At 38.2% G+C, this 25,011-nt stretch overlaps 1 protein-coding gene across 3 annotated transcripts in view; it reads left to right on the forward strand.

Moving 5' to 3' along the window:
* EFR3A (EFR3 homolog A) overlaps positions 1–25,011 on the forward strand; it is a 113,425-nt gene that overhangs the window by 80,045 nt on the left and 8,369 nt on the right. For 2 of the 3 annotated variants that reach the window (XM_027606399.2, XM_027606405.2), the window contains 8 exons: positions 2,340–2,512; positions 2,969–3,044; positions 7,086–7,247; positions 7,919–8,050; positions 9,214–9,281; positions 10,228–10,355; positions 17,651–17,742; positions 22,115–22,163. In XM_027606399.2, the coding sequence (XP_027462200.1) occupies positions 2,340–2,512; positions 2,969–3,044; positions 7,086–7,247; positions 7,919–8,050; positions 9,214–9,281; positions 10,228–10,355; positions 17,651–17,742; positions 22,115–22,163 (880 nt within the window). Of the gene's footprint in view, positions 1–2,339; positions 2,513–2,968; positions 3,045–7,085; positions 7,248–7,918; positions 8,051–9,213; positions 9,282–10,227; positions 10,356–17,650; positions 17,743–21,109; positions 21,339–22,114; positions 22,164–25,011 lie in introns of all 3 variants that reach the window. The other variant, XR_003522205.2, reaches the window with a different exon arrangement.

Genomic DNA, 25,011 nt, shown 5'->3' on the forward strand with positions numbered 1-25,011 from the left:
GAATGAGAGAACAAAATGCTAACAGGTTAACAACGTCCCCAGCAAATATACTCTATACAAATCAGAAAAGACCTGAAACCAGGGGAAAAGAAAGGGAAAGAAAGGAAAAAGAAAGAGGAGAGAAAAAAAGAAAAAGAAAAAGATAAAAACAAACAAAAACAGAACAAAACAAGAAAACCAGAATATGATCAAATACGATCAGGTTAGTGCATAGATCAGTGCCACACACTGGATTTTGGGCGTATTTTGGTCTGTTAGAAGAAAGTGCCTCCTAAAATCTTAAAGGAAGAAAGACATATATGTACAAAATAAGGGTTGATGCAATGAAGGGATGGAAGATCAATGTAAAGATGAAAATTATAAAAGATTTTATAAAAGGAATTGATAAGATAAGTTGTTTGAAAAAAGAAAGAAGATTTTAAAAAAAGAAGGGAGAGAATGTGATCCGGCAGGAGACTAGAACAAAGCCATACACCAGTGATTTAGGTATATTTTGATCTGTTATAAGAAACTGTAACTCAAAATTTTAAAGAGAACAACTTATATATATATATATATGCCAAAAATAAGGGTAACTACTATGAAGGGATAAAATATGACTCTAAAAAAGAAAAATAAAAATTTTTTTAAAAGGATTGATAAGATGTTGGTTGAAAAAGGGAAAAAGAAAAATTCAAAAAAAAAACAGTTAAATTAACTTTGAAAAACTAATGAATCATGGTAAAAAAGCCATGAATTCTATGTGCAGTATTCCCGTAGCGCTGGAGTTCTCCCGTTCTCCTTGATCGGTAAAGTTGGTCTTGGCTTGCTGGCTGTTCGAGCTGATCTTCTGGGGGAGGGGCCTGTTGCCGTGGTTCGCAAATGTCTTTGCCGGAGGCGGAATTGCCCTGCCCTTGTCTTCCAGGCTAAGCAATCTGCTCGGGTTTGCTCTCGGGTGCTTTTCTTCCCTGCAAGCTCTCCGTACAGCTTTGGAGGACCAGAGTGAAAATGGTGGCCTCCCAATCTCCGCCTGAAGGCGCCGAGAACTTGGGGCCCCGCTCCTCAGTGTGCCCCCAGAGAAAAGCAGTTACTCCCGTGTCCCCGGTCTCCGGCCACACTCCGCGCTCACCCGGCCTGTGACCGAGTGTTTCTATCTCTGGCACCTGACCCCGTGTGGAGTCTCCAAACCCAGCAGATCCCTGCGGTGCGCTCCCGCGCCGCTCCTCCCGGGGGAGGAAGGGGAGTGTCCCCGGATCTGCCGCTTGTTGGGTCCCTGCTGGAGGAGCAGTGGCCCGACTGGGCCGCGGATTACAGTTTATGGCCACCCTGAGCTAAGAGCCCGTGCCTCGGCTCCATCTCTGCAGCCGGCTTCCCGGCTCTGATACCTGGGAGCTCTGGCGCACTCAGGCACCCCCGGTCTTTCTGTGACCCCGAGGGTCCTGAGACCACACTTTCCCGCGAGGGTTCCACCTCCCGCTTCTCCACTGGAGCGACGTCCCTCCGCGGTGCCAGCTTCTTAAGTTCCAATTTTGTGCTCCGCGGTTCTAGCACTTGCCAGAAGCGGCCGACGGAGGCCCCCTCCCCCGCTGTCTATCCTCCCAAATATCGCCTCGGATTCACTTGTCCGCACGTCCTACCTTCCAGAAAGTGGTCACTTCTCTGTTCAGAGAGTTGTTGCTACTCTCCTCTTTGATCTCCTGTTGAGTTCGTAGGTGTTGAGAACGTCTGATCCCTATTCAGCTGAATTCCTGGGACCAGACGAAACCCAGGTCTCTACTCCTCCGCTGTCTTGCTCCGCCCCCTTTATTTATTTGTTTTAGAGGAAGAGCACTGGGTGGGGAGGGCAGGAGGAGGAGGAGGACAGGGAGGGAGAATCTTAAGCAGATTCCACACTGAGCATGGACCCTCACGTGGGGCTCGATCTCATGACCTGAGAGGAAACTAGGAGTCGGACACTTAACACGGCAGCATCCCCCAGGTGCCCCCAATATCCTCATTACCTTATAAATTTCCTTTTTGTTTTTCATTCAGGCTTATATTCATACTTGCTGTTTCCCTAAGCTTGTGTTTATAAAACGGTTTGAGAGGGCGCCTGGGTGGCTCAGTTGGTTAAACGACTGCCTTCGGCTCAGGTCATGATCCTGGAGTCCCGGGATCGAGTCCCGCATCGGGCTCCCTGCTCGGCGGGGAGTAGGCTTCTCCCTCTGACCCTTCCTCCTTTCATGTGCTCTCTCTGTCTCATTCTCTCTTTTTCAAATAAATAATAAATAAATAAACAAACGGTTTGAGAATTTTACCGAAGAAGGACTCATGACAAAGGTTTTTTTTTTTGTTTCCTCGTTTTTCCTCCCTATAATCAGGTAACCTCTGGATACAAAGCAAAGACAATTGTTACTGCACTGCCTGGATCTTTTCTGGATCCTTTGTTATCACCATCCCTCATGGAAGACTATGAACTGAGACAGTTAGTCTTGGAAGTAATGCATAATCTCATGGATCGGCATGACAATAGGGCAAAACTTCGAGGGATCAGGTATTGGGCCATTTTGAAATAGGCTTAGTGATAATGTTTTTAAGTTCCCACTTTAATGTATTCAAGTATTGTGATTTTTTTTAATCTATGATTTGTAAGTTTTATTCAAAGTTTTATTTAATTGGTATTAGACAATTTAATTATTATATTTAAGATAGCAAATATTTGAAGGTCATTTAATGTAGTTTCAGAGATCTCATCTACTAGTAGTTACTAGTAACATGAATTTTATTTTGGTTTTGCTTTAAACTTAGGAATGACAGGAGTCAAGATGAATTTATGAATTCCCCTTAATTGAGCTTGGTAATTCAGTAGTATCATTACATATAGGCTTATTTCAAATGTTCACTACAATGTGTTAAATAGTTCAAACTCCTAAGTATAACTCTGATTTTCCTAAGAAGACATGATAGTATAATTAAATGTGCTATTCATTAAAAATTATGTTGTCTCTAGAATAATACCAGATGTAGCTGACCTAAAGATAAAAAGAGAAAAAATTTGTAGACAAGACACAAGTTTCATGAAAAAGGTAAGATTTTCTTAAAAACAATGCATGATATAAGTTATAGCTGTTCGAATTGTTAGGGAGTTTTATATTGATCCTATGACTTTAAAAGGAAGCCATTGAATTTTGGTGAGTTGGAAATCTCAGGTTGCCATCTTTAGCCTTCCCACATTACCGCAACCTTCTTGATGGTGTCTTTTCCAGGCCGTGTTTAAGCATTGGTGGATGCTGCAGTAGTTCTGAATTCTGCATTTGAGTAAAATGTCTCCCTGTAATTTCTGTCCTGCACTCCTCTCCACCCCAGGCACACACACTGATTCCACTTTTAATGTTTTAATGGCTTCAAGTTTTTGAAAATACTTATTACCATTGAATAAATAAATATAATGAGGGTTTTATGTTTTTACTTTGTATTTGGCATTGTTATGCCATTATTTGGGATATAAGGATGAGGTAGGCAGGATCACTGTCTGCCCTTAAACGTAATATGTTACCAGATTTTCATTATGATCAGTTGAATTTTGTATGTCTATTGGCAAGTGGCTGAATTTAGAAAATAGTGACACCTATATTGAATAATCTTCCTGTGTATTCTTTATCCAAAGCTTGAGCACTTAGTATTTGCCAGCTTCTGAGCTCAACATTGAGAGGTACGGTAGTATCCATGACACACGTGCCGTCTGGCCTCAAGATAATCCCAGTCTTGGTGGATAAGTGAGCCTTGGTGTGTAGAGGTGCAGGGAACAACAGACAGAGAGAGCCCGTAGGAAGATAGGTGCAGATATCTGTAATCCATGTGCTTCTTTGGCTCCTTACTGCAGCATGCTTTGTCCCTGTCACTCTTATTTTGCTGTCTCTGTTACTGTTGATTGCTGTGTTTCAAGTCAGTGTCCCCACAGTTTAAAAACTTCATTTGAAAAATGATTTCTAAAATAACAGTTACTAAGTTAATGTGAATAAAAGTAATTCTTTAAGTTGGGCTCTATTGTGTATGAAAAAAGTGGTTAATAAGTAGGGCAAAGGCATTAGCTCTCTCCAACTTTTACTTTTTTCAGCATTTCCTTATATCATCCAGTTAATGAAAGAAATTGTTTCTCATAACGGAAGAACTTTTAATCATGATTAATAGAATGAATTTTGAAAACTCACTGATAACTTTCAGGTGTTGACTTCATATAATATTAAGAAATGCTGAATTTGGGGACTGGATTCATTTTATTTTATCTGGTATGACAGTGATAGAAATAATCCTTCTCTTTCCTTAATTTTGCTAGCCAACTAATTTTCAAAGGGTCCAGTTGAACTGAAAGATTGGACTATTGTTCCATGTTAAATTTTGAATTCTTAAAGTTGTTCTCTGAATTAGTTATCCTTCGATTTTATAATTTAAAATAACTGGCTAAGCATTTGTTACTGTTAGTATAAACCACTTCTTTTTAGTATATTTTTCTTTTGGTTCAATCTGTTCACTTTTTTTTAATCAAATTTTATTTTTACAGTTGGACACCCTTTTTCATTTACCTTCCAATTTATCCTATCAGTCAAAATGCTGTTTGGTTTTCTTAGGCAGCTTTATCTGGCACCTTATGGAAATTCCAGCAAAGACCTAAAGAAAAAAAAGTTGGAGTTCTGTAGTCAGGGGATGATGGACTGCCCTTTGGATATTACTACCCAGCCTAAAACTGCTCCATCTGAATTTTTTAGGGACATTGTAGATATTGGGTTGATGTTTGAAAGACTGTCCTGGGGCAAGAGGCCCTCACAGTTTACCCTGGGAGGTGCTCCTTCACTTCTTCTTTCCTAATGAAGCTGTACTTGCAGACACAAGGAAAAGCCACTGCCACTCAGTATCTAGTGTCTCACCAGGCAGGGCTCCTCTCCTAAAGCTATAATCCTGGCAGACTGTCACCAGATGAAAGAGCTCTTGTTAATGGTTTCAGCAATTCAGGGAATCACTTAGCAAAAAAAGTACCAATTGTTGCGAAATACAAAATGCACTGACGTTATTTAATTACTCTGAAGTGAACAACAGTGTAGGCCCCCCACATGCCCAGCCTGTCCACAGCTCCGTGTCGTCCACAGCAGGTAGCAGTCCCTGTGCTTTTATGAAAATGGATTCCTTGCTTTGTTTTCTTTGCAGGTTGCCACCTAAGTGAACATCTTTCGATTCCTGAACAATACAGTGTAGTTTTGTCAGTTTTTGTATTTTGAGTGTAAGGAACCACTTGTTACATATTCTTTTATGTTTTCTTTCATTTAACTCTACTTTGGTAAAATTCATTCATATGTGTAGCTGTATGGTGTTGCATAACAGGAATATACCACAACTTATCTTTTCTCCTGTTGGGGCATTTGAATTGTTGCAGACAGAGCTGCTGTGAACATTCTTGTACACGTAGTATACCGCATGTAACTCCCATTTCTCTAAGGCCTGTAGGAGAGGCATTGCCAAGTAATGGGTTCTTCAGGTTTATTAGACAATTCCAGACCACTTTGTGAAGTCATCACACCAACTTAAACTGTGTTATTATAGTTACATAATGTTAGATTTTAATGTTGTCTAACCTGATGGGTACATAATAGGTATAATATCAACTTGAATTACTTAAGGAACCTGATGTCAAAACTCCCATGTGTGCAAGCTTTAATGTTAATGATGTTTAGGAACCATAGGATTCAAGAATAGAGTTGGAGAGGGCCCAATATATAGACTGTTGTTGCACACCCAAGTGTAGAACCATTTGAGAGAAGCAGAATCTGGATTCAGAAGACTGTGTTGGTCTTGTTCAGTCCTTTCCCCTAAAATGAATAGTCAGATGAACCTGCTGAGAAATAGGCCTGGGATGTTAAGCTAAAGTCCCTCCACATATAAGTGAATAGGCCCCTAGTCTTAACCCTGTCTGCATATTAGAATCACCTGGGGTGGGGCGCCTGGGTGGCTCAGTCGTTAAGTGTCTGCCTTCGGCTCAGGTCATGATCCCAGGGTCCTGGGATCGAGCCCCGCATCGGGCTCCCTGCTCAGAGGGAAGCCTGCTTCTCCCTCTCCCACTCCCCCTGCTTATGTTCCCTCTCTCGCTATGTCTCTCTCAAATAAATAAATAAATAAAATCTTGGGGGAAAAAAAAAGAATCACCTGGGGAGCTTTATGCTTCAAAAATATTTGGGCGTCTCCACTAACCAGCTAAATCATATTGGGGGTGGGCAGTGGGGAGGGTAGAAGCATGGTGGTCATTCCAGTTTCTCAATGATTGTAGCTTACAGTTAGTGTTGAAAACCAGTGCAACAGGTTGAGCTAATTACCACATAGTAATTAACCACATAGTCACATAGTGACTTTAAATGGGGAACACACTCAATTTCTGTTAGCCTCTCACTTAGCAGCTGGACCTATACTCAGGAATGCTTTAGATAGGAAAAGCTTTTCCATTCTGTATTCACATATTTAGATTAGTTTGGTTTAGGGGGAAACCTTTTGCAGTCCCTGGAGTGTTTCTGTAACCTCTCCCTTGTATAAGGCTAATAGGCTTGCCTTTGGTCACTCCATGCCAAAGTGTAGTAGAACCTGCAGATGCTCTTCCTTGGACAGCTCCTAACCCACCTCACAGGAGATTGCCTCCAAAGGCAAGAAAGCCTGAGTACATTTCCCCTTAGCCAAACGTTTTTTTCTTTTCTTTTTTTTTTTTAAATCATTGCCAAGGCTATATTGCAGAAGTATCTCCCATAACTCTGCCAGCCATTTCAGCCTTTTCCCGAATCAGTCTATAATTTGCTTTTGTCTTTTCAGATTATCACTAAAAGCATCTCATTGTTTACACTGGTACTCTTTCTTAGCTGCTATTTTTATTTCTGGTTCATGCTTAAACTCTATCTTCGCTGGTAGTTGTATATTAGCATACTTGTTGATGTTGATAATTGTAATACAATTTGACCCTCTGAAATATTAGCTTAAGTTTCTCTTCCGTGTTATGTAATAAGACCACCTTTTAGGAGGTTATATGCATATGAAATCTGCCTATACTGCTTTTAAGTAAAATCATCTTTTTCCTCTGTCACTTCCCTTCTCAGAATGGGCAACAACTGTATCGGCACATATATTTGGGCTGTAAAGAGGAAGACAATGTTCAGAAAAACTATGAGCTACTTTATACTTCTCTTGCTCTTATAACTATTGAATTGGCCAATGAAGAAGTGGTTATTGATCTCATTCGATTAGCCATTGCTTTACAGGTATGCTTTCATAATCTTTCAGTGAAGAAAACTTTTTTTTTTTATGAACTAGACACGATCTTTAAAGTGGTGTTGTCTTTATCCAGGGACATGAATTTTAAAAGGGAGGTTTCTAGTTTAAAATAAAAAATACTCTAAGTTATGATCATACTCATTCTTTTAACAAATATTGAGTGAGCATCAGCTCTGTGCCACATTTGCTCAGAACCTTGGGAATACTGTGAAGGGGGGCAGCATGGCCCCTCCGCCCATACTCTTAAGTCTAGTGGGGAAGAGGGTCATTACATAGTCATTATATATGTAGCTGTCTCACTGGAGTGTGCAAAGGACAGTGTGTGATGGGAATATGTATCAGATATATTTTAGTGTAAGATACATATATGTACATGTGCGCCTACACACACACACACACACACACAACACACACGTATGTGTGTATTCGTGTATCCTCTCTACCCCCCAAGACTTTCCTAAGAGCTCTTTGAGAGATTGAACTCTCCTGTAAATGGACATTTATTCTCCTTTCAGAATTCTTTAAAAAACAACTTCTTAAAAGATAACAATTTTATCATCACTCCAAACGACGTGCAGTTTTTCCGTATAATCATAGAGAAAACGCTAATGGAGCGTAAGACCTTTATCTGTCAGCTGTGTTTGTTTTTTTATTAAAGGACAGTGCGATTATCAATGAGGACAATTTGCCCATGTTCCATCGCTGTGGGATCATGGCGCTAGTTGCGGCATACCTCAACTTTGTAAGTCAGATGATAGCTGTCCCTGCTTTTTGCCAACATATTAGCAAGGTAAGATGTTTGGAAAAGTCCTTCAACTTGATTTTTATATAAAAATGGCTGATTTTCCTCCACTGCTGATTATTTTTAATTTTGATGATTATCAAATTATAAAGATAATGCTGTAAAAGTATGCATCACTTTTTCAATAGTGATTTAACTGAAACTAAACTAAAACTATAGCTAGTGTTTGCATTTTTCTTTGATGCCTGTTGCTTTAATAGAATTTTTTTGTATAGTGGTCAAGTAGAATGCATGGTTTTCTTCTAGAATGTCATGTGAATTCTTATATAATTGTTTTCCTTTTAAGCCATTATGAATCTTAGTATCTAAATTATTTTTAGTTATACTGTTTTATACTATTTTAGTTATTGTTTTAAATCAGTCTACTTGAGCCAGGTCTCAAAGGTTGAAGGAAAACATTTGTTAGAGATTTGTCTTGTCATTCAACTATATTCAGCTTTTGTCAGCAAAAGTCATTAAATAGCTACTTACACAATTTAATATGCATTTCAGAGCCTCTAACTTACCTGGCAGAGGAAGTCCACTGTAATTTTTATTCTTTAAAGATACTGGTCAAGGAGAGCCTCATTTTTCTGAAATTGGAAGCACATCTCTCAGTCTATGCTAAAATGCAGGCTTTTAGTGCATTCTAAGAAATAAAACTCATTCATTCGTTAGACAAGTGGTTGACTATCTGATGCCTGCCCTTAGAGATACAAATACTACAAAAGCAGAGTGCCCCCCTCTCTAAGTTGCTCACGGTGCAGAGGAGCCTGACCTCAGAAGTACGTTGAAACCTCAAGCACGCGCTACAGAAGAGTGAGAGTGCCCACGGCTTTGGGCTTTTGTCAAGGGGTTTCCAATGCAGTGGCACTCGAGGTGTTCTTATCCTTTTGTAGTAGGTTCAGTCAAATGCAGTACATCATTGTTTTTTTACTACATGTATTATTTTATTGTTACAGTTTTGTTACCTTCTGAATTTTTAAAATAATAAATGTGAAAATAAAATGAACCCTGCTTGTGGGCTCTAAACACAGCTTAAATTCCAAAATAAATTGCTGGTATCTTTACAAATGTTTAATTTCAGTGTTTTTAGTTATCCAAGTTTGCAGAGCCAGGGCCTGAGGAGTGAGGTTTTTGATTTTTTTCTTTTGTTTTTGGATATTTTTCAGGTTATTGAAATTCGAACCATGGAAGCCCCTTATTTTCTACCAGAGCATATTTTCAGAGATAAGTGCATGTATGTTAATTCTTTACATTTTAAGGAAGGGGCATTGGCTTGAAATACCTTTCAGTGATGATTACAAAGGAGTAAACTGTTAGGATAGTCTCATGTATTTTGTATTTCTGTCATTTAATGCATGACTTCTTTCCCTTGCTATAAAAGTTCTTGTACAGTATAAGTGTAGACTCATGCGCACACAGAGTCAGTCTTTGATGAAAAAAATGTATCTTACCTCCTTTTAGTATGGAGATATATCTCAAATATAGCATGTTCTCATATATAAATAAGCATTTCTTTAAGAGAATACAGTATCCTGTTCAAGACTTTCAGTACTAGTAGCTAACAGTACTCACAAAATTGTGGGACAGAGAGTGTATTAAGAAAAATCCATGTTATACCCTTCCTTCTCCCTTGCTCTTAAAACAAGAACATGTATGTGAACAATACTTTATTCAGACTTTGGAGCTGTAAACGCAGTGTAATTGAAAGCATCAGCAAAAATAATATCAGACAATTTGAGAAGAAAGTGGACCTTTTTATGTGATTGGGCAGGTGCTTCCTATCACTTTGCTGACTGATAGGTGTTTCATTAGCAATCACTGAGCTACAGTTTGATTTTTCTTCTCTCAGAGTTTTAATTAGCATGAAGGTTAAAGCTGAATTTAGTCCTCTTCATCATTTAATGTGTGAATACCCACAGAATAATTAAGACTGACTTCCCCATTGGAACGTTATTGGAGAAGGATTCACAGCAGAATGCTTAACATATGGGATCACATACCGTGTGTTTTTATAGTCAGATTGGTCACCAAAAATACACTGATTTTTCTATCACTAATTACAGTTTAAGTTGTGTTTATATTTATACTCGGGCTTGGATCTAGCATGCCTGCATGTTAACTTCTTTTTGCTCAGTAATTTAAATAATGCTGAATGACTTTTGTTATGATCAACCCGACAGGCTTCCAAAATCTTTAGAGAAGCATGACAAAAATTTATACTTTTTGACCAACAAGATTGCAGAGTCACTAGGCGGAAGCGGCTACAGTGTTGAGAGGTTATCGGTACCGTATGTACCACAAGTAACAGGTAAGAGGACCGTCATTGGAACTGACTCTGCTGATTGTTTTGGTAATTTCTCCATTAACACAGTTAGCAGTGAAAACTCATTGTTTGTATACTTACTTTATCACTGTTTTTCAAATGCCTTGGAGGTTTTACTTTCACTTAAATTTTGCTCTTGAAAACCTTTTAGTAAATCTCTTATGATGTTACCATGAACAAATGCAGTCCTTAAGTGATTGTTAGTATCACACTTAACATAGTATTGTACTTCAAACAGAGAAGCCCATGGGTATCTTTCTTCATTAACCCGTAGTGTGTTTGGCTTATGGAAATATATGTAAATTGTTTAATGAGTGATTTGTGACTACTGAGCTGAATGAATCAGGTAACTGCTGTCATTGGAAGTGCTGACTGCTTTGTAAAAAAGCCTGCAGACCTGTTAAGTTAAGAATGTGTTCTCCTCTGCGTAGCATCTATTTCTTTCCGTTCTTTTCATTGCCTCAAATAATTCTGTTGTTTTTAAGGCAAAACTGCATGGTGTCTTGCATTTAGTGTTTACTTTAACAACTAAAAGTGTCTCTGTTCTACGCCTTCACTGTCATTTGATGATCATATAAGTGTTAAATTTGGCTGAAGAACTAGTTCTTGCTTTGGGGACACCTTTGTTCTATATGAGAATTGTTTGACCTAGGTAGTTTTCTGGATTAATCACTAAAAATAGCACAATCTTTGTAAATAGCTATCTTTTATAATGTGGATCCAAAACATACACATTTATTACAATGATAGTTCATAATCCTCTGAGACGTTAATGAATGCTTTTGCATTTTTTTTTACATTCTACACTATGAAAGGCTCTATACCTTCTGAATTCCTTGGGGATATAACAGTGGTACAGTTTTGTAATTTAAAACACTTTTTAAAAAAGACCTTAAAAATATTTCATTCTTATAATTTGGATTTAGCTCTCTTTCCTTCAGGCAAAAAACCTCATAAACCCAGGCACAAGCACAAAGGTAAATCCAAGCGTCAGTTCGGCCTGCCCTTCCCTCACCTGTCCTTTAGGAAAATAGCTTAATAAAATTTGTCTTTTAGAAATGGAGCCAGTGGCCCGTATATTTTGTAAGTTCGGTGGTTATTTCCCTTTACCTTCCCAGTAACCGTAGTATATTTTCACCTTTGTTGTTTCCTTTTACCCTGTTCCTTTAACTCTTTTAACAGATGGGACTCTTAACAAGTAACAATTTTTAATGAAAATTATGGTACTTTTTGTTTTTTTTAACAGATGCTTTGCTCTTCCCCTCTCCCCAGTAGATGTATTCTCATTCTTAATGCCTCTCTATCATTGACTGGAAGAATTCTGAATATTTCAGTATATATTTAATTTATGTAACTGCATAGAAATCCTTCAGTGTGAATAAGGTTTTTCTAATTATAAAAACTTTGATAGTTTAGAACCAGTTTATGGCATGTACCTCCTGCCTTAATGCAGAAAGAGTTTGAAGATGCAGTGATACTTTATGGTATAATCAATTGGTTACTAAAATTTTTTTTACTGTGTAACCGTCAGATATTCATTTTAAAAATTAGGAATTTAAGAAGAATATATCAAAAGAAAAAGCAAAACATACTTAGTTTGCTGTGTATCACGCATATACCTATCATCATGAAAATATTAGCAGCCATTTAGTATGCATTAACTCTGTTCCAGTCACTGAGATAAGCACTTATATTCATTTTCTCATTTAATCCTTAAAGGTTTGGTGAAGTAGGTAGCGTTATCTTTGTTTACAAATGAGAATAATGAGGTGGAAACTAAATAGAGTAGGTAACACTACTGTTTTCCATGTACATAAAGATTGTTCAGTCATCCCTACTGATCCAGATTGGTTTTTTTTTTCATGTATTCCATAAACCTTGACTGACTGCCTACTATATGCCAAAAATTGGTGTGGTTTTGAGGGTAGAAAGATGTTAAGGATTAAAATCTGTTGGAGAAGGCGGACACATGATTGAAATATATTGGTAGTTAGTTCTAAAGAAAGAAGAATGGTCTGCCTAAAAGTTATTGAACTGTAGGTAACTGACATATAGTAAGTGGTCCCTAAATATAAGGTGGTTGTAGCATTTTTCTTTAATCTCAAATCAACCTAGAACTTGAGTGAATAGTGTAGGTCTAGGCATGTGCTAAATACTCCTCCTTGAGGGGGTACAGTAATACCCCTCAGCTAGATCAATCAGAGGTGTCAGTGGCTGTAGTAAACTTGTATAGTTAAATGTTTATGAGTATTTACAGTTCCAGCTTCTATGCAAACAGAAGCAAAAACGAAGAAAATAGGTAGAAGTCCCTACTTTCACAGAATTGATAGTCTTTCTCAACTGGGCTCTTCATCTGGACCACAAAGCACAGAAGATGATTTGAGTGACTATTTTCTCAGTTCCCCCATGATGGTGTTTCACCAGTTTTATTCCAGATGCATAGCAAAGAAGCTAATTCATTATACAATTTGTTTCGAACAGGACAAATAACTGGACAGTTACAGCAGACCTTCAGGGCTATGATCAGAGAAGTTTGGGGTCCCAGGCAGCAGCTAGGAGAGCATTTGGTGGGCCAGGGATGTCTTCCAAAGGGAACAATTGCTAGGCTGAACCTGAAGCAGGTGTTAGGCAAGTGTTTCCTTCAGAAGTGTGATGGCATGTGTGAAAGAATGGACATAGGCAAGAACATGATTCTTCAGGGAATTAGTATGAAGTTAGTGTTTTTGGACTGAATCAGAGGAGTAGGGTTGGGAATTGTAAACACAGGTTGCATATTTTGCACTATTCTGCAAGCAGTGGGGAGTCGATGAGTGATTTTAAACAGGGTTAGGCATTGTACAAGTATTACTCTAGTGGTCTTACAGCAGAGTGGAGATGGAGCACCCATTTAGAATGCTCTTCAGTAATTTTCAGGAGAGAGGACCATGGCCTGTGCTAAGTGAGAATACAGAGAAGTGGGTGGATTCTAGAAAAACCTACAAGAAAGAATTTATAAGCAGTTGATTGGTATGAGGGGACAAGGAGAAAGCCAAAGATTTGTCTTGGTTTCTGCCTTGGATGCTTGGGTGGATGGATGACACACCACTGAGGGTAAGACTGGAGTGTATTTGCTGCTTCAATTGCCTTTTTTTTTTTTTTTTTTTTGGAGAGTTGGGTGATATGACTGGGTTTAATTGAAGAAAGAAAAAAATACACATTTTAGATGTAGCTATCTATACATTGTTTTGGATCTTGGATGACAGAAGGATGGAGTTTTTATTCACAGAAATGAATAGGAAAAGGTGGCTAGTTTAGGGAATCAGCCTCTTGCTGAGTATCTTTGACAGTTAGCAACCATGTAGGGTGCCCTGTAGGCAGTTAAGAGTCGCAGATGGGTTTTGTGTGGGAGTTCAGAGTTCAGAGAGACAGAGCATAGTTCTGTCTAAGAATTGCTTCTAAACTCCCAAGTTCTAGTTAGAAACAATAATGAAAGACGATGGTCACCATTGTGACTAGCATATGCAGGAAGCAGAGCAGGAGGAGGGATGGGAAAGTGACGAGGGCAGAGCAAGCAGTGTCTGGGACGACCCCAGCCCATCTTGAGGATGGAAAGCAGCAGTCTTCCCAGAGACCAGTGTATCACTATATTAGACACTGAGATGGTGACATGGATGTTCTCTAGACAGCATGACGATGTAGTCCATGGAGGCTGCAGTGTGGCTGCCTTCAGTAAGCTTGGAAGAGCAGGTGGGAAGAGACGCAGGTGGCCCACAGGGACCAGCGGCATTATCTCCAGAAGCTCTGTTTTAGAAACCGTACTTTCTTGTAGATGTCCATGATATCTGATTAGAGTTGTACCTGGGCTTTTCTGCAGTCACCTGTACGCAGGTGATTGTATAGGTCAAAAGAATAAAGTTCTGAAAACATAACATTAGAGTTTCCCATTACGTTTTATTTTCTTCCCTTTAAAAATTTTTAATCTTAAATCAACTCCCTCTGGACTATGTTCTCATTGATTTTTGCCATCCAGTGATTCCTTCCCTGCCCTCATGCCTCTCTTCCCTTTTTATTTTTATCTTCGACTTAAAGCTGACTTTTCTGTGCTCCCCATCAGCCTTTGTATGTTAGCCTAGAAATCCTTTTATGGGTTTTTTTGTGATAAACAGGCTGTTATTCCTCATTTTGAGTTCTGATGAGGCCTTGACAGTTGACCAGCTTAGAAGGTAAAAGCAAGTCAGCAGTGATGACCACATACTACTTTGTAGCAGTTCCATTGATGTCATTATGTTTGGTAATTTATATCAAAGCATATGATCATGAAGAAAAAACAAAGAATACAGTGTCTAGGGTCGTAGTCATAGCCACAAGCAGGAGATGGAGTATTTTCAGTCTGAAGACCGTAGCAGAGCAATCTGTATTGATGTGTCACAGTTGAGTATGTATTCATCTGTACCTCCAGCCTTCTTACAGCAGAACCCAAGTGAATCCTGCGTGGTAGGTGCAAAGCAGAGTTTGTCACTGAATTCCTGCTGTGATAACCGAGATAAGGCATTAATTTACATGTCTTAGTACAAGGCCCAGGAAATGTCTGAAGGGTGCTATTGATGGAAGGGTGTTGGAGAAGATCAATCATAACTGATAGTAAGTTTTTGTATCCGAAAGAAAGAGGAATAAGTAGAAAAAATTTTAAGGAAGTGATACAGTGTTCATCTAGGCCTTAAAAGATGTGAGAATTTGTATAGTGCGAGGATGTAAAGAAGGACAAGAAATAAAGTGTTTCCAGTAGTGGTTTCTGTTTCTAGAGAAGCATGGAAGGCAGGAGGCCAAAGCACGCTCAGAGATGGGAGAATAGCACCTTTTACTTGAACATTAGATACATTAGGGAGCAGTTGAAGTTACTGTTGGTAGATCTGACCAGAGACCCCAGAATGGCTTTTTAATTCATTAAGAAGTGGGTGGCTTTGTGGAGTGATGTGGTTAGTGTTTTAAGAAACTTATGATATGATGGTGGCATATAGGGAATATTGTAGAAAGGGCTATTACCGGTCAGGATGGACTGGGTCGGTGATTCTCATCTGAGAGTGATTTTGCCCATGCCAGGAAATATTTGTCAATCCTGGAGACATTTTTAGTTATCGCCACTGTGGGGCAAGGAGAGATGGGGTAGCCCTACTGGATGCTAGTGGGTAGAAGCTAAACATTCTGCAATACACAGAAACCCCCCCACACACACACACACAAGAATTATCTGGCCCAAAGTATTAGTAGTGCCAAGGTTTAACCCTGGCTAAGTTAAGTTGTGATAACAATTATAGGTTCTTAGTGGTTTAAAACAGTAAAGATTTGTTGCTCAAATTAACTGTGCATGACTTATAGCATCCATATCTGGAATCCAAGCTGATGGAGCAGCTGCTCTCTAGAATGCTAGAACTAGTTACATAGGCCCTCTAAACCACAGAGAAGCTGGAATTGCAGTCCTACTTTCTGCCTAGAAAGAGGGTGAACAACCATATTTGATCACCAGCTTTAATTACCACCATGGAAGGCTACCTTGGAGTAGAAGTGGTCAGTAAGAAACCAGTTTCTTTGTGCTGGCCTTCTTGTAGTTCTTTATTCTTGACTCTTTCCATAGAAGAAAATCACAGTATGTATAAAATAGGATTAGAAAGATGGGGTGTTGCCAGATTATGAAGTGACTGTGTTGTCAGACACAGATTCTAGACCTGAGCTGCCCAGCTGCTTTTGGGAACATTTTAGATGTGTCTGGATATTGATCTCCTTAGCCCTTCTAGTAAATGGGTGGAGACTGGGGCAGTCAGAGCCTACAGTGTGAGCAGCCTCTTCATTTTACTCTGACATGTGCTAAACCCAACTGTAAAAGCTTGGGAAGTTCTGCATCAGTGTGTGGGCTGTATTTGTTTTTAAAATTATAATTAAGACTAAAAACGATTTACTTTCAAAATAACACTATTAGTATAAAAGGGAGAGAGCAATTAGATCAGGTAGGAAGCTATCCTCTAAGAATTCAGGCAAAAAAGATGCAGAATTTTAATTATGGCCCTCTTGAAAATAAATAGGGCAGTGTGACATAAAGATGGTTTATTAAAGACATTAAAATTGGGTTTAGAACATGTCGAATAGAATTGACTAATAGGAAATTGGAAATATTGAACTGGAGCTCAGAAGAGAAAATATACTTGTCCAGTTCAACTGTGGCTGAATAAACCTCTAATTCTATGTATTGGAATACATAAAGTGGCTTCATTTTTTTGGATGAAACCATAACTATTAGTTGTTCTCCTAGCACCCTGTCCTTCTCCATTGTGCTTCATTATTTCTGTAACTATTTGTTTATTTTGGGTCTTATCTGTTAGACTGTAAGCTGGTATGGACTACATTCAGCAGTCTGTCCCTAACACCTAACATGGTGTCTAATCACTTCATAGATTTATTGAATGCCAAAGGAGAAAATTGAAGTAGAAAAAAATGTATGGGAGGAGATTATAATAAAAAAAAATTAAAATTTCCACAAAATGGTTAAGCGTAAAATGGGCCTAGGGATAGCTGTTGTTCGAACTTACTGGGAGGGGAGACACACACTCTTTTGAGAAGAGTGGTTAAGGGCAGGATTATAACTTCAGGGGTTAAGAGTAGGTGGTGACAGATTAGAGCAGTTGGTTCAGACCAAGCACGTTTGCAAAAGTGGGGAGAAAGTAGATTATCTAGAGCATTGAAGTGAAGAGTAGGTTTTTCCGGATAGGTGAGGAGCCAGTGGAGTTGAATGGCTGGAAAGGGTGGAGAAGGAGCTATTGACTGAAGCAGCAGATCCTTTCAGTCCACAAATGTGGTGCATGGTAAACACTTGCAGACATGGGTTCCTGAGCTAGATCCATAGTTAGTGCACAGCTTTCACTGTTCAGGGGAGAAATGAGAGATATAAGGGCAATATTGTGAGTGTTCAGTAAAAATGAATGTATTCAATTTAGATTATGTAATTCCTCCTTTTAGTGTTGACTTTTTTTTATTTTTTATTAAACATTAGGGTAATGGTAATGTTGCTGCTCTGAATGCCCCTTTTTGGAAAATAAAACTATTGACTTAGTTCACCCCATCAGTTTTATTTTTTTTAATCTGCTTGATAAAATTTAAAAGTCTGAGAACACAATGCTTTATACATTTAGAAAGAGCAAAAAAGACAACTGTTTATTTTCTGAGATTTTTTGAAATCTGAAATAGAGTTTTTAAATGATATACCATTTCTAACTAGCAAGTAATGGGGGAAAAAACCATTTTGATTTTAGATGAAGATCGACTTTCTAGAAGAAAAAGTATTGTGGACACCGTATCCATTCAGGTGGATATTTTACCCAACAGCATTCCTTCTGATGATGTGGTAAGTTGCTGAAAGTATGGCAGAGTACTTTCTTGAGATAGATAACAATTTAAAATAACTTTTTGCCCCTCCATACTTTCAAACAGGAGCAAATATAACTCTAAATTATCCCCATATTGACAGTGCTATTAGTAGACATTAATCTGATTTAGCCTTGAGCTTATTTTTTATTTTACTAAACTCATGTCAGCTCTCAGTAAAGATACATAAACTTAACATTATGTATTATGAGGTCATTAGGCTTTACATTGTAATTGAGTGTAATAAAAGGAACTGTGAAACAGAACTAAGTTTTTATCAGAAATGTTAGGTAAGGCCTGTTATTAAATTGGGAGGTGCTCCAAATCCTATTTAGTTTTAAAGATTTATGAAAAATTATGAGAATAAAGGGAACTGTACAATCTCATGTGAAGGCAAATACTACGTGGAAGGTTTCAAAGCCTCATCTGGGAGGGAAAATTTTTTATCCTTTGATAGTAACTATAATGGATTTATTGTAGGCTACACTGTATCAGTGCTCTGTGTACTCTCTAAGGACTGTGACTTATTTGAAATGTCAGAGGTTTGATGCTCTCCTCCTGTTTCAATAGAACACAAAAGTGTATCCTGAGTTTTAGGAAGAAGAAAACAGCCAATATTGTCTAAGACTTACTCTGCACAAATCACCAGAGAATTTTTTGATAGTCAGGTAAAAATGCTGAAATACCAGGATGTCAAATCAGCCTCCTCCTTGGAGTTTATCTGTTGTTTGCCTTCCTAGGTTTTTCATTATTTCTCATGGTACAGTATAAATAATTGAGATTATCCATCTAAGAAAAGGGGAAGGAATTTGCCTGAATTCATGCTGTCACAGCCCCCCTCCCCCCCCGCCTCCCCAATCCCTGTCAGTCTTCAGGAGTTAGAACTTTTTGGTGGCCAGTTCCAGCCAGTTAGCTTACATCTTTTGTGGTGTTCCACTCCCCAGTAAGAACCAATCAGTTTCATTAAGAAATTATCAGCAGAGTGTCAAGAGTAGTTAAGAGGCAGTTAGTGTTCGTTTTGAAATACAGTGGGTGTAGTTTTTGCCAGCTTAAAGCTCAAGAAAAATCATCTTCCCTAAATTCACCTCTTGAAAGCCATCTTAATGTATATACTTTTTTACTGGTCAGGAGGGTATTGTGCTAGCTCTGTATTTTAATGATTATGAATTTGTTGCTGTTACCTTTTGGGGGGAAAATTAATCTAAAGCCTTAGTTTATACACTTTATCAAGAGTGCAATAAATTTTATTGAGTGGTATCCCATTCTCCTTTTGTTAACCATTTTTATTTAAAAAAAAATACATATATATATTGCAAGCTGTTGCAAAGAAATCAGTCTATTTTGATAAAAACATCATGCAGGGGCAAAAAGAACTAAAGAAAATACTTACATTGTATAAAGACTTAACTATAGGAAGAAGATTCTTAAACATACATTTTGCAATTAAGAGTCCATTAATACGTTTGTTAACTTGTTAAAGACCCTGTTTTTTCTTTTCTATAAGTCCTAAGTCAAATATGCTGCACACCGAGCATTTGAAAAGTTAAGTACAGTTTATTATAAGATTTACCTGAGCACATTGCTGTTTCAGACTCACTTACCATTATGGAATCTGATTTTGTGTATTAGGAATGACTGTTCAAAAACCAGAAGACAAAATAACATTACCCTGTAGACTAGAACTAATTAATTTCATAGCATGGAAAGGAGAAATACACGTCAATTAAGTGTTCACCGATTAATGGTGTAACAAAATATCAAACTATGAATAAGTATATTTGCTAACAATCAAATAAGAGAATTACTCATTTAAAAAATAGTACTCTTGTATTTGATCAAAATTATTTGAAATTTTATATACATAATCCCAGTTAGTCCTCAGATATGTCCAATATCTGCTTTTAGAGCGTATATATATTTTCAAAGTCAGAATGTTTAGATGAGATCATAGCAAACTTATGTTTTCCATAGATATAACTCAAATTGTTACTGTAGTCTAATGAAATCACCACTCAGTTCTTCTTTCTGAAAGGTAATAGTGCTTAATTATTTGGGGGAATGAATGGGAGGCTATACATACATACTACATTTTGAGTGCATATCGAATTTTTCTTTGTACAAAATTAAGTCACTGGTTGGCCAAAAAGAATTGTCATTTATTCTAGGACAAATAACAGATCTTTGTTTTACACACTCCTGCCTTTTCCCATATACAAGTAAAGAAACTTGCATGTATGCTAACAAAACAAGTCTAGTATGAGTCGGAAGCTGCTCTGCTAGGTGCTATAAAATTAGTAAGATATCAGTGGAAGTAACATAACAACTAGTCTGATTGGAAAAAGACAAACACATTTTACGTAGGCTCAAGGGTGTTGTACAGTCTAGGTTAGAGCTGTAGATCATGAATAAGGCAGAAGTCATCAAGAGTAAAAGGAGTGTTGAAACTCCTCGAGGCTGGTGCCTTTGCACCCTTTCTCCAGAACACACAACTGGTGTTCTAGAGAGGCAAATAGACCGTAGTTTGGTTGGGCATCAAGTGAAATAGGTGGCTTGTATTTAGTAGCTACACTGTATGAAAAATATGAATCGTTGAACACTAATATAAAGCAGTTGGTCTTTTTTTTTTTTCCTTTTTAAATAGGATTCACAAAAGGAAAGAGTGGGAAACAAGATTGAAGCCAAATTATAGAAGGTTTTGTCACCTGCCTGAGGGCTTTATGTGTAATTTGGTAGGAAGTAGGGAAACACTGAAATTTGGGCAGTGTCATTATCAGGGCTATGCTTTCATGAAAGGAATCGCAGAAGCATGGCTAGGCTGAACTGGAAAGAAGGGACCAGAGGTAGAGAGGCCACCTAGTAGATCCTTTTACTAGTCTACAGTTTGGGTAAGGACGACCTGCAGTAGCCAGGCTGGAGATAAGGAAGGGGGCGGGAGAGCAGTAGCCTGTTCCAGAGCAGGATGGGCAGGTCCAAGAAGTAACTAAAAGGGAGTCCGAGAAAGGAGGTTAAAAACAAGAAAGGAGAGGGACAGAGTGACTGTATCATGATCATCCGAATTAGGGAAAACAAGAACCAATAGAGAAGAGTTCTTGGAATAAAGTACTTTTAACTTTTCACTTACCAGGGGTCAAATAGGTAATAATTAACAGTTACATGTAACAAGGAGGCTGGCCTCGTAGTTCTTCTGGGCTCTTTTCCTGTACTGTAGTTGCTTCTCAAAAGTCTAAAACTCCTCGCCAGTTGTAAGAGCGACAGTGGGTGTTTTTCGTTGAGGTACTAGACTGCTGCTAGGTACCAATAATTAATGAGCCAGAGCCTAACCCTGTATATCTGCTCCAAATATCTAGAACAAAGCAACGGAAGATGCCCAAGTTTAATCTGACTTCAACTAGAAATATGAACCCTCAGTAGAAAACCTGAGGTAGTGGAACGCTTGCTGCTTGATTTCCAGCTAAAGCCTTTGTATTACAGAGAAGCTAAGGTGCAAAGCATGAAGTCTTGCTTTCGTTAGTCTTGCTGCCTTAGACTTAGCAAAAGACGCTCATGAGCTAAAATTAGGGATGACCAGAGGCCCAGGCAAGTACTCAGGTATCATTTCATAACTTCTATTCAGAGATACTATAGTAACTGCGTGTATTGTTCTCCCTGAAAATGTGCTGGTGCCGTAAAAGGGATTACTGATTTTTTATCATAAGGCAGTTGATTTCATGCCTTTTCTATATCTCAAAGCAAGAAATGGGGGAAGCTTCTTATTAAAAGGTATTTCTGGAAAATAGTCTAGGTGGTTGACCTTAGAAGACCCAGAATATGATTGTTTTAAGATGTTAATTGTACTCATTTGAACACTTCCCAAAGTAGTGGTGATTCTTGCTTTTAAACCATTTATAGTTTTCAGTTTATTTTTTATTTGTAAATTGTATATGGCACCAAAATTATAGAGGGTGTAGAGTATACTTAGTTTTCATGTATTACATAACTGAACTGTATTTACGTTATTTTCTTTGCCTTGAATCTCTCAAAGCACTGTTCACTTAGGGAAGCCTAGTTCAGTCAGTGGGACTCAGGCCTTGTTGCACACTCCATGAGTGGACATGGAGTTCTGTAATTCAGTGGTGGTTGGGTTGCCTACAGGATGCTGATTCTGCCAGCCTAGCATTAATCCCTGCAGTAGGCCACTGGTACCAAGGAGGAAGTGGAGATTATGTGATCCTGTGGAGGATAATCACAAATCCAGCCAGCACGAAGAAGAAACACAGTTACAGAAGTTCTTAGATGACTTGTAACTAGGTGAAGGTGTTATTTATAGTGACCTTTCTTAACTCTTTATTTTACTTAAAATCACTTTTCTCTAGGTTAGTAACACTGAAGAAATCACCTTTGAAGCATTGAAGAAAGCAATCGGTGAGATTTTTGTTAACTCTCCTAATGATTTGCTAGCTTATCTCTGTCTTAGTACTTGATGAGGTGCCAGAATAAACAGAAGCAGCATGGCATTTGTGCGTAGATCTGTAATTGATTTATTCCGCTATGTTTTTTATTTTTTATTTATTTTTTTAAAGATTTTTTTACTTATTTATTTAACAGAGACACAGCGAGAGAGGGAACACAAGCAGGGGGAGTGGGAGAGGGAGAAGCAGGCTCCCCGCGGAGCAGGGAGCCCGACGCGGGGCTCGATCCCAGGACCCTGGGACCATGACCTGAGCCAAAGGCAGACGCTGAACGACTGAGCCACTCAGGCGCCCCCCAACTATGTTTTTTAGACTTTTATACTTGTCCTGTCTTATCATAGGTAGTTCTCTGTACAGTGACTGTCCTAGAATTAAGAAAGCACGTCAGTGTATTTTAATGCCACACTTATTTGGTAGCCAACCTGCAGGCTGCTCAAACTTCTTAGGAGAAATAGCATATTTCCTTTTGTAGGAGATGGGGGGATGAAAATTCTGAATAAAGTGAGTAACTTAACAGGCACACAGTAGTGTAATTAGAGGCGTGTTTCTAATGGGGTAGGAGAAAGGAGCTGGCTGAGATTGTTAGCAGGTAGGCATGATAGAGGACCATGTTAACTCTTGCTATTTTATTGGTGAGAACATCGGTGCAGAGAAATTAACAGACTCTTCTGAGATCACATAGCAAGTAAATGCCGATGCCAGATTTCGTACCCACATTTGACTGACTGTAATCTTTTTACTTTGCATAAAATATTACTCTGATTTTTTTCTCCTTTGTCCCTTATGGAAATAAATTTTATATGATTTGCCTCTTTTTTAAAATTTTAAAATGGTTCTTTCAATTAAGTATTGATATAAATTACTGCTAGGCTAATGATGCCTTGTTCTCAATTTTTCTAACTGGTAAAGCAATATAGGGTGGAAATTGGCTCTCATTTTTTCAGAGCTGTTAGAAGAAAAAAATTAGTATCAAGGAAAGTGGAGTGCTCTAGCACCCATCATCCATAAAGTTAAATCTGACCTTTTTCGGCTTAATCCATTAAAGGATTTTTTAATTATTGTAATACAATGTCAAATTTACCAAAATAAAATTAATTGAATTCAGTAAGCAATTTTGAACACCCATTATGTGCAATATATTTTGAGACATTTAAAGATTAATAGGACATGTCATTGGGTGCGTGGCTGGCTCAGTTGGTAGAGCATGCGACTCTTAATCTCAGGGTTGTGAATTTAAGCCCCATGTTGGGCATGGAGCCTACTTAAAAATAACAATAACAACAGGATAGGACATGTTGAGAAATTTATAGTCTAGGACAGTGGTTCTCACAATGTGTCTGTGGATCCCTCAGTAGCCTGCGATGGCTCTTTCAAGGGATCCTTCAAGCAAAAAATATTTTCATCTAACAGTGTCTTTACACTGTTAGCCTTTGTACTACGTCAAATAACAGGAATGAAGGAGACAGTAACATCACACTAGTCTAGCAGTGATCATATTCTTCAGCACCACACACACACACAGTTATTTTAAAATGAGATTTTATTTAGGAATGCTCTTACTGTAAATTATTTTATTAAATCTCAACCCATGGGTACATATCTTTGGGAAGTACACATAAAGCACTTCTTTGATTGCCCTGATTTGCAAGCTGAACTAGTCGATTTTTTTTTTTAAAGATTTAGAGAGAGTGTGCACAAGTCTGGGGGGGGGGAGGGGCAGAGGGAGGGAGAGAGAGAGAATCTCAAGCAGACTCCCTGCCAAGCACGGAGCCCAAACAGGGGGCTCAGTCCCATGACCCTGAGATCATGACCTGAGCCAAAATCAAGAGTGGGCCGCTTAACCGAACGAGCCACCCAGGCGCCCCTGAACTAGTCGATTTTTATAAGGAACACCATTTTTATTTCAAAAAGAAAGAAAAAAAGACTGACAGAAAACTTATGGTATTTGGTAGGCATTTTCTGGAAAATAAATGAAGCTGTGACTTTTAAGAGGAAAAACAAAACCATCCTCACTGTATTTGCTTCTAATGATAAAATTTGCACTTTGAACAAAATAAAATTTTGACTTTCGTCTGCCATTGTGAGTTTGACAGCACCCAAATATTTAGATGCTTCTAATGAGATCAGTGGTAGTAACTACCAAATATGATTTTAAAAATCTTGTATAATGAAACATGTCTACATTTAGAGGACCTGCATAAATCACTGGATCAGTATTCCACATGACCATTGCCTGATGTTACAAAATCATGCATAAATAAAGATTATTCAAAGTGTAAAATAGACCAGTAGATTTTACCATAATCAGTTACAAAAAGTTTATTAGTAAGATTTCAAATTTCATGTTGCAGCTAACTTTTAACAAAACTACCACTTTTCAGATTGTGTTGTAATGTCCAAGAAAAAAATACCCACAGTTCTGTGAAAGGCTATTAAAATACTCTTTCTACCAGTACATATCTCTTTATATACTTCAACCAAAATAACACACTGCAGTGGTTTGGATGCATTTGCAGATAGAATCCAGCTGCCTTCTATTAGGCCAAGACATTATACAGATTTGTAGAAATATAAAGCAATGCCATTCTCCTCACTGAGTTTTTTCACTTTGGAAAGTACGGTCATTTTTTCATTAAAGAATTGTTATTTATGTCAACATATAATGGTTTCATAATTTTAAAATGAATTATTTTTAAAGGAATTAAATGTTTTTAAAGTTCCTCAGTTTTATGTTGTAATATGGAAAGTATCAGTGGATATTCAACAATTTGGTTTTTTCATAACTTTCAAGGAGGTAAAGG

The sequence above is a fragment of the Zalophus californianus genome, chromosome 4, assembly GCF_009762305.2.
Source record: "Zalophus californianus isolate mZalCal1 chromosome 4, mZalCal1.pri.v2, whole genome shotgun sequence".
Lineage (NCBI taxonomy): Eukaryota > Metazoa > Chordata > Mammalia > Carnivora > Otariidae > Zalophus > Zalophus californianus.